General features: G+C 47.0%; 1 protein-coding gene and 1 long non-coding RNA gene across 2 annotated transcripts in view; one reads left to right on the forward strand and one right to left on the reverse strand.

The window, feature by feature from the left end:
- The window catches only part of PLPP3 (phospholipid phosphatase 3), a 44800-nt gene extending 28482 nt beyond the window's left edge, over nt 1-16318 (reverse strand). Inside the window, exon 1 of the mRNA XM_051801671.1 lies at nt 15621-16318. Within this exon, the coding sequence (XP_051657631.1) occupies nt 15621-15759 (139 nt within the window). The 5' untranslated portion in view covers nt 15760-16318. The remainder of the gene's footprint in view (nt 1-15620) is intronic.
- LOC127477531 (uncharacterized) lies at nt 9044-15526 on the forward strand. Its single transcript, XR_007906976.1, has 3 exons — nt 9044-9682; nt 9781-10249; nt 14469-15526. It is a non-coding gene; the product is annotated as an uncharacterized LOC127477531 (long non-coding RNA).
- Nucleotides 16319-16557: the final 239 nt, after the last annotated feature.

Raw genomic sequence — 16557 nt, forward strand, 5'->3', positions numbered from 1 at the left:
TGCCACCTTGCTATCTGTAGAAGTTTGTGTTTCTTTGATGGAAAACAGCTGTGAACAGGATACTTCAGAGACAAGACATCACCTGCAGTTACAGAGGTGTCCACCCTATACTGCTCACAAGAACTTACTTATACTGACCCTATCTGCCCCTGGATGACAACCCTATGAATTATTCATGTCCCTAGAAGTCAAACAGATTTTCTGGGGACAGCATGGTTCCATGTTGCACACCATCTTGGAGTTCTGGGTGCTTTCATACTGCTAAGAAACTGAAAACTCTGCAAATCCAGGTGATGCAGCAGTGTAATAGCAACACTGAAAATTTCACCACCCTCTTCTGCAAGCACAGGGCCAGCCATAGTGGACACATCCCCCTTGTCACACACAGTGTCACACCAGCCCCTTTCCCATGCACAGCCCAAACCTCCCCTCGACAGCTGCATTTTGCAGCCAGGTGACATTTCATAGCCCCATTTCCTTAAGGGACAGTATAAATTGGGCCACATCTGACTGGCACAGGCAATGGCCAAGCCTCTATTCACACTGACTCAAGGGACACAACATGTACCATGCCTTTTAAAATCCAAAATGGATAACTCCCAATTTCCCTTTCCAGCCTCCTGTAACAATGCTGTGCCCTGCTGTCAAGGAACGTGTGAATAAATTGAGGAAAAAAGGTTAAAGAAGCCCAAGGGAATAGCAGTCTCTTTTTCTTTATTGCAGTTAATTTTGACAAAGGCTCTTCTGTTTCCTCCCTCTACTTTTTTTTTTTTTTTAAGGGCTTCGTGCCAAGCTGCATTATTCCTCTTCACCATGGTACTTCCATGAAACCCGCCTGGTATGTTTGCCTGAAAATCACAGGTTTTCATGGAAATTGTTTTTATCTCAACAACTACTCCTTTTGTCATCTGGACATGAAAAGAGGAAGATAAGGGTTCAGGCTCAAATCTGATCCCAGTAACAAAGTATCCATTAAAAAGCACCACGACCTTCCTTCCAAATCCAGCATCACGAAAACCTGCCCTCTCAATGGGGCAGAAACCCCTCAAAAACCCTTTTAACTATCTCCCTCAGAACACCAATGCAACTGCAGATCCATGTGAAACTCCAAACCCCACTTTGCACAGCCTCAGTATTAAACACTGAGGCTTGGGAAAAAAAGCTCATTGTATTGGTAGGATTGTTTTGAACTATTTTTAAGTGGAAATAGTTTCTTTTCTTGCAGCCCATCATGGCAACCAGAGCCCACTGGCTCCTGTCAGCGAGGCAGGAGCTCAGCAACTCCTTGGGGGTGTTCTCTATTTCCAGCCTATTTACTGCTCTGTTGAGAAAGGCGCCTATAGATGCTCCAGTTCTCAGATGGGAGTTTGGAGGGACTCGGTTATTCAACAAACCAACCCTTTCTAAACACGGTCAAAGGAGTGATTTGATGCCTTTCAGTGCTTACTATACAAAACGCTGAAAGACCAGCGGACTTCAAAAGCCGCAGAAGCGGAGCTGGAGTTTGGCAGGAGTTCATTAGCTGCCTGTGTCCTTCTGTGTGTGGCTTGTAATTACATGCAGACCTGATGCCAACTCCTCATCTACTGAGGGGTACCAATTAACGTGCTGCTGGATGATTCACAGGTAGCTAATGTAAGGATTTATACAACTGGCGTGCCAAGTATCCCATGCTTTATTATTATTATTATTTTAAGCTGGCCTTTTTTGATTCTCTTCAAGTTATCAGACAAAAATGTGGGTTTGGCAGTAAAATTGGGATTGTTCAGCCTGTTCCCAGGCCACACACTGGTGGGCCTGATCCTGCTGTCACTGTGTACCACATCTGCAGGGAAATGCACATCTCTTGGTGCATTGGCCAAGGACTTCCAAGTTAAACAACCTACTGTATTTTACCTTTGTATAAAGCATAGTTTTCTGCTCCAAGGAGAAAATTCTAAAATTGAGGTACAATTTGTCCTCCATATTTGCCTTTCCTGCTGCTTGCATCCTCTTACTCCTACAGGTAGTAAAACAATAACAGCAGGAGCTTAACAGCAGCTGGGGGAGCTGAGGAAACAGGTACCTAAAAATGATAATTCATTTTTTGGAGGGGAAACATACACAAAACTGCATCTCCCACAGGAAAACATAACAGTTATTAGCTCCTCTAAAAAAAAAAAGATAAAAAAAATGAAAGTCTTTCTTCTCTTACTTGAAATCTGCATCCCTTTGCTTTTCTTACTGGAGATCTGCATCCCTTTGCAGCCAGCTGGCTCTCAGTGCAGCCTTTGGCAATTAAAACCTTGGGAAGTCAAACACAACAGCATGGAAGTGAGCCTTTTGTTTTCCTGCTTTGTCATTCTTGTCTTGTGTTTCATCCCAAGAAGATTTCTCAGGCTACGGGGGAACCATGGGCTTAGTGGAGCACCTTGGCACTGACCTGGAGCAGACCTCCAAGCACACTGTTTTCCAATGCTGATGTTTTTCCCATGGAGAAAAGGAGAGCCAGTCCTCATTTCCTTCTTCTGCTTGACTTTCTACTTTCCAAAAGTCAAGGTGAGTCCACCGAATTTCCCCTCCTCTCAGTCTTCAGCATTTCAATGGCCTCTTGTCCTTAAAGCCACCAAGAAATGAATGGCACATGAGACGGGCATGATTTTAGATTTACTAGAAATTTGATGCTCCTGGGCAGAAATGAGACTGTAAACATGGGCAGCAAGAGAGAATTTAAAGAAATTATCCCAGCCACAGGACAGCTACGCACTCAGTCACGGTGTTGGATGCATTATGGATACACATATAGCATCCAGAGACCCTCATTAGCAGTAATTTGGTGGCTTTTGCTCTTCTTCCTTTATGTTTGTCATACAACTTCCCCCAATATTCAGTTTCTGTGTTAACCTTTCTGTGTGCTGTGGTCCAGCACACAGACACCAATCTGTATCATTCTCCCCTTCAGACACCCCTATTTCCATACATCTTCCTCTCTCCATAGGAGAAGCAGTTTCTCCATCACACTTTTTGCTCCAAGACCCTTGCATAAGGCCTTCAGCCCTGGGGGATAACAATTCCAGGAGGGCTGCAAGTACAGCCCAACACCCACACCATTTTATCCTTCTAATAAACCTTTCACTGCATTTGACACAATACAGGTCTTGTCCAACCATGAAAGCTTTCTTGCTTATCAGGAGAATTTTTAATCAACTAGAAGGGAAAACATGGCCTGACATTTTATTGCTTCCTTGCACTTTGCTTTTAGATGTTTTGGTTTCTCCCAATTTGTACTCTTGTTAATCTCTTTAGTCAGGGATTGGTGGAAAGCCTCAAGTTTTCCATGCCCAGCAGCTTCCTTCAGATCATTTGGAGGCAGGGCAGGCAGAGGAGCATGGGGGAATGCGGAGGCTTATGGTGGGGTAGGAGAAGAAGGCACCAGGCACCAAACTCTCCACTCATTGCAGGTTCTGGGGCAGGGTTTTGTCCTGGCCACAATTACAAACCAACAAACAACGTCTGTGGGGAAGGGTCATAAGAAGTTCAGCTTTCCTCTATTGAAACCATCTGGTGCCTATAAAAAAAATCCAACTGGTTGGTTGGGATGGTTGGTAGCACCTCCTCCCTGCTCGGCTCTTCCTGGCACTTCTCGGGAATGTGGTGGCACCAGAGGTGTCACAGTGAGGGAGAGGGCTGCCATGGGAACAGGGGACTTGGCAGACACACTCCCCACTTTGTATCCCTCCTGCTGAGAAGAAGGTGCCCCAGAATACACCTCATTTCACTTCTTATCTGAGCCAAACTCCTTTACGAGGTGTCTGTCCCCTCAGGAACACTGTCTCCTGCCAGAGTGCTCTCAGTGAGCCTGTGAGAGGGCTGAGCTTTCTGTGCAAAATAAAACATCCCTGTGAGGCCAGCGTGGGACCCAGCAAAGGCTTTCTCCAGGTCAGAGTAACCAGTGGGTCCCCCTCCAGCATCAACAGTGAGAGGCATCGCCAAACCTGCAGGAGATGGGAACCTTTATTAGAATAAAAAAAAAGAAGGCCTAAACCTCTCCTTTGTTTTCAACAGAAATAAAAGGAGGGGAATAAAAACAAAAAAAGAAAAGAAAGGAGAGGAGTGCTTACAGCCAGTTCCCCAGCCTGTAACACAAAACCACCCTGTGCTGGGAAACCTTACACCACGCAGCATCCAGCTCATGTACTCCTGCTCCGCTCGCCGCCTCCCGGATGCTTCCCCAAGCCCAAACTGCCCTTGAGAGAAGCCAAGCCTCAGCCTCTGCTGAAAAGCCTCTTTGTTTGGATTCGCTTTCCAAATCAGCGTATCCTGAGATTGAACTCCCTTCCACCCCTCTGCAGGGCTTTTTAATGTTCAGATGCCTTTGGCAGCAGCCAGATTTGCCAGCAGGTTTGCGGTCCCGTAATAGCGTTCAACCCTCGGTGCTGGGGCACGTACAGTGCTAGCAACTTTCTTCCTGATAAAGGAGAGAAGGGGAGGGAAGGAAAAGTATTGCAGAATTACTTCAAACGATCCTTTAATCATGAATTGTGAACATAGGAGCTAAGTTCTCCTTAATTAAACAATAGCTTTAATCAACCTTCAGTAGCTGACATTACTCAGAGGGTGGTGAGGCACTGGAACAGGTTGCCCAGAGAAGTTGTGGATGCCCCATCCCTGGAATTTTTCAAGTCCAGGTTGGATAGGGCTTGGAGCAACCTGGTCTAGTGGAAGGTGTTCCTGCCCATGGCAGGGGGTTGGAATGAAATGGACTTTAAGGTCTCTTTCCACTCAAACCATTCTAGGGTCCTATGACATTAAGGCACACCAGTGAGATGACCATTTTTTCTCAAGTGGAATAACTGAAAGAAAATTAGACAAGGCATCAAAGAAACCCAGGCAAACGGTCTAGACAATACATGCATCATGAGAGGGTTTGACTCCAAGTACTGCCATGAGCTTTCCATGCAACCTCAAATCCACCACTCACTGAGGTCCTCAAGATGGACCTCAAGTCCGCCACTCACTGTACAGAGAAATTAAATGCATTCTCTTGGACTGCCCACTCTCTCTGCAAGCTCGGGGCACAAATGTGCTACATCCATACAGCCCCTGACATGCAACAGGGTCTCCTGTCTCCCTTGGGGCTTGCAAGCACCCCAAAATCCTGCATTCTCACAAAAGGCAAGAGATATGGTACTCCCAAGGCAGGACTTCTGCTCTAGCACAGACCCAGCTGAGACCCACAAATGGTACCAAAGCAATAATTTCAGTTACCACTCAGATCTTGCAGCAAGGGAGTGTAATGGGAATGTCAATCTGGCACATCACCCAGACACTAAAGGGAAAGTCAACCCTTTTCTTCAAAAACAGCCTCAGGCCCAGGACTTGAAGCAATTTCATGGGAGGAAAGTTTTTTTTCACTGGCAGTTAGCTTTTTAATCGACATCAGAGTTACATCTTTCTCTGTGACAGCTAAATGCTGAGTATTTAAGCAGGTGTATTTTCCGACTGTGGACACAATACCCACTTGTTGCAGACAATTTCAGCGAGAGCAAAGGCAAAGTACCTGTTGTTATATCCACAATCTAGATGTATCTCAAACCCTATCCCATTTCTCTGGCTGTTTTAAACATGCTGCGTGCCTAGATTCTGCAGTAGCTCTGAGAGTTTTACACACTGGAAAACCTCTTTGTGCAAATGCACATGGTGATTTATCAAAACAGGCTTTCTCCAAAATGCTGTCTGGCTTTTCTATGGCTTTTGCATTTGACAAAGACTCATACCAGCTCAGTCAGAAAAATAAATGCCACAAAACTTCTCCTTTAAGGAAAAAAAAATCAAAGCATCCAATCCTCACAGCCCAATGCTTTAGAAATGCTTCCACATGCTAATCAGCCTCCTATTCAGTTCCAGACTGAATAGGACTTCAACAATGACAAAGAAATACGCTGAACCTATCCCACATTTCATCCCCTTCACTCAAAATGTTGCTGTTACCTTGGTTTTCAGCTGCTTTGTGGGAGCTGCAGCAGAATGACAGCTGCATGCTAAAGCTGCAGGGACGGTCAAGAAATGAGGAGCGCTGGATGAAAAAATATCTAGCCCAGATTATGGAGGGGGAAAAAAGAATTATTCAAGGAGATAGTAACAAATGCTGCAAATTTTTATAAGAATTAATAAGAAAAAAAATCTACAAAAACCCTCTTGAGGCCTCTACTAAAAGCACATCCTCTTCTGATCAGGCAACAAAGGGAATCTTTTTCTTAGCCTGGCAAGTATGAGTAGGATAAAGCCCCCTCCAAGCCCTTCCTGTGAGAATTACCCATTTGTGTTATGTATCAACTGGCAGATGCCTTAGTGCACCTTTTTCTCTGTATCATTAACCTGAAAAACTTCAGCTCTTATCTGGGAAAGGACAAGCCAGCTCCCTCTCTAACGGGTGAATCCAAGATTGTTTCCCTTTTCTGCAGAACACAGAAGCACAGGAACAGAGCCACCTGGGGAAGTTTTTGCAGGAATTAGGGTGGGAAGCTCCAGGACAGGTGCACACATGTCCTAGGGACATGCTTCAGCCCAAGCCCTGGCAGCCACAGACTCCTCCACAGTAGTGCATTGCTGAGGATCTGATTTCAAAAGATACTTTGGAAGGCTGGTGATGGCCCGGTAGGACTGGCAGAGGCACTGAAGTCTGCAGTTTCAATGAGGAATTCAGCGAAGAATTAGAGGTTCCTCAGTAGCTCCAAAAGCCCCACTGGGCACCTGGGTGCATCTGTACTGGAAACACTGCCTTCAAAGTGTGCCCTCCCCGGGCTCCAGCACTCTGCCCACGCATGGAGGTGATGCTTCTTCATGCTCCCTGTCTCCTTAGATTAGAAACTCCCAGAGGCACAAACCTCTCTGTGACGTGCCTGGGCAGGACCAAGGGCAGCAAGGCTCACATCCTGGCACAGGGATCCTCTGGGGCTTCAACCCAGCAGTCAAACAGAGAAGCAGCTCCCCAAAAAGCAAGGGCCATCTGATCAGTGATCAAAGAGCCACTTCAGAAACCTGCTAACACCAAACTGATTCACAGCTATCAACTTCAAAGGAGTTTTGCTGCCTGCCATCAGCTCAGCAGCCATCCAAAATTACTCTGTGAGCATCACTCAGAACATAAATGTACCCAGTGATCACTGACCAGACCTGCTTATCATCATTTTACCACACTATTTTCGATTTTCCCTTTGGAAACTAACACTTTAAAGAGTGGTGGGCTTTGCAGAAAAGCCTTGGAAGCCCTCAAAATGCTTGGGATGTGCGATTGATTGATTGCCACTGCCACTGTGCTGCTACAAAGACCAGAGCAAAGACCTCACTGTCAGCATCAGTGGGAATGATAACCAGGGCTGGGCTGCCTATTCACTCCAACCAGCCTCAGGCTGAGCCTTGCAGCCAGGCTTAAAGGAAGGCCCATCACACCACCTCAAATCAGGGGTCATAAGTAGTGTGCTGAGCATCAGGATGATAGGAAGCCCAGACCCCATTTGGCACACTGGCTTTCAAATTCAGTGGCTGGACACTTGGAGGCATATGATGATGTCTCAGCTTCTGTAAGCACACACTGAATTAACAGCAATGTAAGTAATATCTACGTGCAGTGCCTGTCTCCAGCACATGCATGATCAGACACAGGGGCACTGCTGTAAAAACTTTCAAAAATGGCTGCACTTAATTTACAGCAAAAGCAGGTGAAAGCTAATTGCAGGATGCCATGCAGCTCTTTGCTCCCTTTGTGCTGACACTGCTGGAAGAAGTGAGATCTCTGAGGGAGCATCATTTGTTTCAGGAGGGTTGGCTGCCCAAAACCACTAACCAGTAACTTTCACTTTTTCTGTTTAGAGCCGTGGAACGAAGAACCACAGTGTTCTCAGCTCTGCCAACCAGTAAAGGTGATGTGGCTCTAAGAAGTGCAGCTGCCATCTGCAAACTCACAAAGCAGTGAAGGACACCTCCATGCCACAGCTACCTTGATGTTCAGGGCATGGTCTGAGTGAGCCCAGCAATGCCAATCCAGCCTTAATTTGCTGTGTCTCCCAGGCATCATAATCTAAACCCACTGGTATGTTTTATCAGAAAGGCTGGAGGCATCTCCCAAGCTTCTCTGTGCTATGATCAACACACTTTCATGTTTTTCTGGGCAAGGGATGAAAATCTATGGGAAAGTACCAGAGGATTATGAACACTCTCCAGTGACTCAGTGCCACCATCACTGTCAGACCAACTGCAGTTTCATCTGGGCTTTGGTTGTCAGCCCCAGCCAAGTTCTGATGGAGAGCACCATATGCTCTGATAAAACAAGCTCATATATGGATGCAATCTGCAGGCAAGGAACATCCAAGGCTGGAACAAGAACACACAGCATAAAGAGCACAGGCATTTTCAGAGTATCAGAAACTCTGGAGTTAAATTACATGTTCTGCTTATAACATTTACTTGATGCAGAGAGTCTGTTTTCAACCCTCTGTCTTGAAAACATCCAACACATGTGAAAAACAAGCCCACTTACGTGACTGACTTGAAAGGATGGAGTCCATAGGAATTTCTGATACTTAGAAACCTGCCAGGACAAACCTAATTTTCAAACTCATCCATACACTCCCTTGCTAACAAACTTATGCTTAAGACAAGCTTTCTAACTGTTTGTATCAAAAGCTGTATGAAGACACTTCGAATCCCCCATTTTTGATGATGTTCTGCCATCTCAGGTCCAACTTTTGGAGCAGCTTCTGCTGATCCTGATCCTACTGTTGCAACTAAGCCATTGCATGCAGCTAAAAGGCAAGAAGGGATTCTTGGACGTAACTTCCCAACAGCTGCCTCAACACAATCCCGGGCACAGACATCCGATCCACATGAAGAAGCTTTCCACCTGCTAAAATTGTGGAGCAGGTAGTGCCTCTCCAAGGTAGATGTCATGGGAGAGGGTGAAATGGAGACGGGGTGGCTTTGAAAGGGATACGAATGCCCTTCTGAGAAAGGGGCCACATTGATCCATGAAGAGATGTGACAGATAGGGCACCCTCTTCCCAACTTTTGGCAAGGCCCACCCAGCCGCGGTATCTGCAAAGGCAGATGGAAGGCTGGGAACAGGCAGGACCTCCAAACACGTTAGAAAGGGTGGAAGCATAGAAGTGCATTCAGAATGCTGACTTTAGATATTATAATTACAAAATAAGCCTTATATTTCTTTAATTCTTTAATTCACCTCTTTTGTTGAGGCTTTATCATTCTCATTTTTAAGCCTTTTTTTATTGTTTTAAATGTGAAACCTGACCTATCAACAGAACCCAACACAACTGCAGAAGCCAAGGCCCTAAGACAGAACAAAAAGGAAGAAAGAAAAAGGTAAATATATGACAGCACTCGTACCAGACCCCAGATGTCATCTTGCTGTGCAGGAGGGAAAGCTGCACTGGGGAGGGGGTTTCCCTGCTGCCCCCCTTGCTGGGACACAGCCCCCAGGATGCCCAGGGAAGCCGCTGTTCCCAGCACTGGCTGTGTGGACGCTGGGATAGGAGGGTTTGAGGGCTGCTGCCTTTCCGTTCAACAGGCAGCCCTTGTTCGAGGCGCAGGCAGACCGGGCGACCACAACGGTCCCTTCTGGATTGCCACGGATGAAGTGGGAGTATTGTATGAACGAAACGGACAGGATGGAGTCTGCTCTGCCAGAGTGAGCCATGGAGCAGAGCTGGGGCTTTCCTCCTCCCCCTCCTCTTTTAAGTAATTTCAGACAGAGATGGAAACACACAAACACCTTTCCTATCTCAGACGCAGGCGCTGAAGAGGAGCTCTGGTTTGCAAGACGGTGCCCATGTGAGGGTTCCCCAGCTGTGGTATGCAAACCATTTTTGGGCGGTACATGGAGGCACAAGCATCTGGAGATACACCATCAGCCTGTATCTAGACAAACAAAGTCAGACCAAAACAGCCTAAGAAAGGCATGCATATTAAATAGAGATTTGAAGGGTATAAAAATAATCCGTTTGATCTGGGAGTGATGTTTATATTATTTTCTGTGCTCACTACAAACAGACAATTAAAAAATGTCATCTGCTGTAATTGTGATCCCATCTCCTGCCTGTCTCAGCAGCAGGTACACAGGATTCAAAGCACTTCTGGCCATGAAGCAGTTGCACGTAATCCTGCTTTTCCTGGAGACACATCTTCAGGCTCGCCAAATTCCACCAACTCAGGAAAGCCAGCACATTTATACCCCTGAGGACTCAGTCTGCCATAGGTACAGCATTTCCTTGTTCTGCAATTAACAGAACAGTGCAATTAATTGTCACTAATCTCCTTTTGATAGGTTGGTTGGTTTTTTGGTGTTTTTTTTTTTCTCGTTTTTACAAAGCAAATCAAAGAAAGTGGATCTTAAACACCTCCAAAGTATTTATCTTGTCTTTACTTCCAGTTATCTTTGGCTCCTTTGGTCTTTCAGGGGAGGCATCAAACTACAGATTGGTATTGCACTTAGATCCTGACTGTTGCTTTAATAAGAGGCTTCCCAAGGCTCAAAAAAAGCTCCTTTACTCCCAAATTATGGTAGAATCTAACTGCACAACCCCATGCCAAAGACGCCACTTCTGCCAACCTGCCTTTGCCAAAGCACTTCCAGACCAGCCATCCCTGCTGCCTCATGGCCTCAAGGAGCTCATGGCCACCAAGAGATCCTACAGGTATTAAGTGATACATAAACACCAACGACCAAACCCCATCTAGGGATGCCCAAAACACGATGACAGCTCTCCACCCACACAGCTTCTTGCATGTGGTATGGACTCAGTCCTCCCCACCACAGAGAAGACACAGCATGGAGAAGGCAACACCAAGGGGTTGGGACTGTCCAGCTGGTTTAGTACAGTCAGGTCTTGTTGTCCCTTGCTGAAAACCAGAAATCATTGGCTCAGCAGTTTCTTCAGGTGTATAGAAAGACGTTACCTACATGACCAGTGAGTGCTGCACAGCAGGATAGTCTCAAAAATAAAAACAACAACCCCAACCCAAACAAAGCAAAGTTGCTTAGCTCATCAAATCCAGCTTTACAGCATCCAAATAACTCTAACCTCACCCCTCATCTTTAATTCCTCCCACTCCTTACACTTAAATGACAATCCCAGGCCTGTTTGCACCAATTTCTGTGACGAAGCAACAGGGCCTATGGCAGAGCTTAAATCCTTTTTGTTCTGAAAGCTGGAGGATGATACAATTTTCTACACAGAAGAAGAAAGTTAAGAGTAATCTAAATTGTTAGCCCAAATTATAAGATTACATCCACACTTATATAAACATGTCAAGGTCCAGCTAGTGTAAATATTTACTTTCAAAGTTCATTTTAGCATCAAGCTTGTTACAGAAGAGGAGATGCTAAATTTGTAAGAAAGCTGCAGAGATATTAAGGTTGTAAGAGATCTATCCATCTGTTGCTTCAAAAACCTCCGCAAGGCAGTAAAACTTGTGTTGTACAGATTAACTGGAATTGACAGAAGAGAGAAAATTAAATTAGAGGCAGAAAATAAGAAGGGCAGTAAATTATGTGCAGTTTACATCCCGCCAGCCTGAAACATATGCTCCCATAAAGCCAAATTCCACAAGCCTCGGAAGCAGGTATGCCAGATGAAATCCCTCTATTTTATGGCACAAGCAAGACTTTTTGGAAGCTGTTCTACCTGCGCAAGCTGCACAAATACAAGCTACTGAAGACCCTCATCTGCCCTATCGCCCTTGCTGACACAGCCTTCCCCTCTTCTGAGATTAAACGCTTGACTTAGCACCCATCAGCAGAGCACAGGTGGCTGCTCAGAGTTTGTTGAGCACAGGGAGTCCCTGCCAAGGGAAAAAAGCAGGTCTGAGAGGAATAAATTTAACCCTAGGTGCTACATCTGTGGGGCCAGGCTTCCAAACATCCCACCTTAAGGGTCAGGGCAGAAGGCTTTTCCCCACCTGACCTACATCTCCTGTATCAGGAAGAGGTTGGTGGCTGGTTGTAGAAGCTCCGTGCAGTGCTGCATCTGGGCAGCAAAACCCCAAGGTCCTGGGGAAAGCCCCATGGAACCTGCCCCAGCCAGGGTCACCCCAGTTACCCCCCATAACAACTCCATGCTCCAGGAAAGAGCTGCAAGGAACTCCTGGCAAAGGGACAGGCTGCAATTGGGCTGAGGATGATCAGATGAAGGTGGAGTGAGGTCCTCCCATCATGCCTCTTGTTTTGCAGCTCAGAGTCTCCACAGCTCTACAATGTGAAGACACCAACTGGCTCAGCAGGGGCAGCTTCAGACCCACCCAGCTCTTCAATCGCATTTTCAGATGTGTTGCAGTGACCAGTGAGACAGGGACAGGGCAGCAGGGACTCTTCCACATCACCAAGCTCGCCTGTGGCCCTAACAATTTCAGGAAGCATCTTCTAAATCTCTAAATAGAGCCCTCCCGAGAGGAGGAAGCAGATGGAGAAAGTTATTTTCCCCCCTCGGATGACCTGCTTTATTAATAAATGCACACTCAGTTCTTTTCTGCCTTTTTTACTGAGTTAAGTGCAGACGTGGAATTTCTGGGAAGTTCACAGTGTTGGTGATGAAACCTCTTGTTCATGCAAGAAACCAAGGATTTATGCGTGCCAAGTGCACTCATTAGAAGAGTAAGTTGGTTATTCAATAAAATCCAGCTCCCTGCCAACTCAACTCAAGTTGGAAATGCAGGAGAAATTGGAGGTCTGGTTCAGTGGATCTTCATCCAACTTACTCCACCAGCAGTGCTCTTCTGGCAATGGCTCCATGACTCTGCTCCCCAAGATCCTCAAGAAAAGAAGATAAAAATCTTCCTCTTATGCATTTGCTATCAAGATAACCATTGCACTACTTTTAGATGAAAGACAAGAGTGGATCCTTCTAACAACTCTCGCCAAATTAAAGCTGAAGGAAGCTCCTGATAGCTCTGCTTTACTAATTCAGACTTTCTTAGATGTTTATGATAATTGTCTTCTGGGTAATTTGTTTAAATTTGTGTGTAAACAAAGGGTTTGTACACATCTACAGCCTCACAAAGAGTGTGTCACTTCTGAAAGACATTTCAGCCATAGTTCATTCTTTTCATTTTCCCCTCAGAGAAAACCAGTTCAGGTCCAAATTATGGCAGTACCTGCTGTGGAAGCCAGTGCAGCATCATAGGCCTCTGCAAATCAAGTGACCAGTTTTAATATTTCCTAAAGAGGTCCTCAAATGAGAAAAAGCCTTCTGTTTTCCTGCTTCTGTGAATGTCTTTGGGCAGCTGCTCAAGAGGCGTAACTCAGTTTAACTGCACTGGAGGCCATTGGCCTTGTGCCTACATGCACAAGCAGAAGACCTTAGCTGAGTCCCTCCACCTTAAAAGAAGTTATTTCACCCAACTGGGCTCCTGATTATCTTACATAGGACTCTTTTTTTTTTTCCACTGAACGTGTAAATACCCATTAACTTGTACCTGTCCAGCTTTCTCTTACAGGAAGGATTCAGCTAGGGCACCTTTTTTTCCACTTTCCAAATGTTTCTTTAGTTCTTTTTTTTTTTTACAAGCTCAGAAAGGGAGAAAATGGGAATCAAGTGCTTGGAAACTATAAGCTCATAGTCTTCCCTAGCAAAAGGCAGAGAGAAGAGCAAGCCAAACCTCCTGTGAGTAGGGCAGCTGCTTTCACAGCAACTCATGCCCAGTCATCCACTGGCAGGTCCGATACTACTGGTCTGGGTGTATTTGAAAAGCCCATCCCCAAACATACATCATGGGCTATCCATCCCCAAACACACATCATGGGCTATCCATCCCCAAACATACATCATGGGCTATCCATCCCCAAACATACATCATGGGCTATCCATCACATAATCACCTTCCTTACCATGTCCCACCCATGCTCTTCACCTGCCAGTGATCTAAACCAGTGATCTAAGCTGTTGAATTCATGTTTTTACTTTTAAATGCTCCTCACCCTAAAAAAACCCAAAACCAACAACAGAACAACAACAAAAAAACCCAACAAAAAAACCCCCAAAAACCCTTAACAAGCCAACTCTGGTGTTTACCCTCCAATTTCCACCTGTAGTAACCTGAAACAAAGCAACAATCACAGTTTTGCTGTATCACATTATTCCCTGCTAACAATGCCTTCCAGTGATGCTTGATAAGTCCTGTTTACCCAAACTATCACAAGTAGAATAACACATGTCAACTAACTGCTTTTTCATTTAGGACCCTTAGTCTAGAGAAGGGGAAGCAAAACCCTTTTCCCATTCAAATAGCACCTACTCATGCCAGGAACGCCTCAAGTTAGGAAAACTTGCATAAATAAAAGTTTAAAACTTCTGATCCTAGGAGTTGTTTTACTAGGAATCCAAACCTTCTGTTTAAATAGGTGAAGTAAGTCAAGCTAGTTATGTTTCTACTTATATTAGTTTCATATATGGGATATCAAGTATTTTTATTTTTTCCAGATCTGAGGAGATGAAGCTTTCTGCACTGGCCTCTATTCTTGTGGGAATATAAAGAGAAAACCATGCCTCTCTTCTTAATGTATTAGTGCCTCGTAATATACACCAGATGATCAATAAACTACATAAAAATTAAATCAAACTGACAGTCTTTAAAAAATGGGCTCTAAGCAGAAACAATTGTTTTAAAGATTGTGGTGTCTGGAGTATTAAACTCACGTGCTGTTGTGTTATTAATCTCTTTGTTGGAAGCCAGTTGATTTCCCCTGCCTGTGTCTGTCAATTAAATATTCAGCATCGCAGCCACAATGGAAGGGGTAATGTTTTGGAATGCAAAAAGTTTTTGGGAGACACACTGTTGACAGTTCCCTTCCATGCCATATCATCTCCAAAAACCATAGCAGCTCCAAAAGCCATAGCAGGCAGGTAAACCCAGACCTCTGCCAGCGGCTGCGAGATGCCTGAGAGCACTTTAAACTTTTAAAGGAATGAGTTTAGCGAGATGTGCGAGTGGGGCGAGGGGAGAAAGAGAGAAGCGCTGGTAAGCCGGACACCCGAGCGACACACAGTAACCAGAGCGGCAAGAGTTTCTGTTTTTCATGATTAACCATAACACGAGTCACCCCGGGCTGGGCGGTGGAGCAGCCGTAGAGCACTGCCTCCACCTGGAGCTGGCCCCGGCGCCGCCGAGGTGCCGCCGACCCTGCCCCGGGGTGCGGGGCCCGGCGCGGGGGGACCCCCGGGGTAGCATCCCCGAGCCCACAGTGCCCCCTGCGCACCGCCAGCGCCTGGCCGGGCTGCTCCCCCACCCTCCAGCGCCGCTCCGGGTGCGGCAGCGTGGGGAGCGACACAGAAATAAAACAATATCGATAATACTGAGCAGATCGGGGTGCGGGGCTGCTGTGCCCGGCGGACACCCGGCTGTTTCCCGCAGTGACCCCCGCGCTTCCCCGTCCGGCCCGATCGCTCCCCGGCCCGGCTCTCCCGGCGGCCCCGCTCCGCTTTTGTTTGGGAAGCAGAGCGGCCGAGGCACGGCCGAGCTCTGCCCGCCCGCCGCCGCCAAACTTTCCCAAAAGTTTTTCTCGGTGGTGGGAGACGGGCTGGGGGTGCCGGGAGCGGGGAAGAAGGGTCGCGGAGCCCCCCCCGGTTGCTCACCCATGACGAGGCAGAGGCAGTCGAGGCAGATGAGCAGGGCTTTCTTGCTGCTGCTCTTGGCCGGGTTGTTGTTGAGCGCCGGGCTGCCCCCATTCTTGCTCTCCGGCGGGATCGCCTTATCGTACTTGTAGCTCTGCATTATCGGGGGCGAGCGCCCGGGGCGAGCCGTGCCGAGCCGAGCCGGGCCGTGCCGGGCCGCAGGGAGCCGCTCCGAGCCGGGCCGTGCCGCGCCGAAGCCGCGCCGCGCCGCCGGGGCTCGCACGCCGTGCGCCGGGGAGGTGCTGCCCGCGCCGCCGGAGCCGCTCCCGGCCTCTCCGGTGGGGCACGGGAGGCGAGAGGCAGGCGGGTCTTCCAAAGGGGAAAAAAAAAAAAAATCAGAGCAGCAAAACAGCAAAACAAAACCAAACCAAGCCCAAAACCACCAGCAAAGGGGCGAAAGGGGGAGCGAGGGGAGAAGTTTGCGGGTGTCCCAAGGCGGTGGAAAAAGTCCTGGAGGAAAAGCCGGGGGGAAGGATTAAAAAAAAAATAAAAATGTGTATATATGTTATGTATATGTATGTATCAAGGTCTCAGTCCGCGGGGAAGGAGGTGCGGGGCGAGGAGCCCGGCGATGCTGCCCCGGGGGCAGGTGGGCTCCGCACTGGGCTCCGCTGCGCTGCGCTGGGGGCTCCCGCCGCGCCCGCCCCGGCCGCTCTGGGAGCCACCGGCTCGGTCCTGCACTTTTATTTCGCGAGGCCCTTTCCACCCCTCAGGAAAGAAAAAAAAAAAAAAAAAAAAAGAAGAAGGGGGGGGAAATCAGTCACTTCGCTTCGGATGGGATATCCAAGTAAGCACAGCCCCTTTCCTGCATCTGACATTTTACATAGATAATTAACTCCACATTTTTTTCCTGAGGGAAGTTTAAAAAAAAAAAAAAAAAAAGAGTTAGGAACTAAAG

Source organism: Manacus candei, unplaced genomic scaffold (assembly GCF_025592945.1).
Source record: "Manacus candei isolate 608988 ecotype Guabito, Panama unplaced genomic scaffold, ASM2559294v1 h1tg000005l, whole genome shotgun sequence".
NCBI classification, from domain to species: domain Eukaryota; kingdom Metazoa; phylum Chordata; class Aves; order Passeriformes; family Pipridae; genus Manacus; species Manacus candei.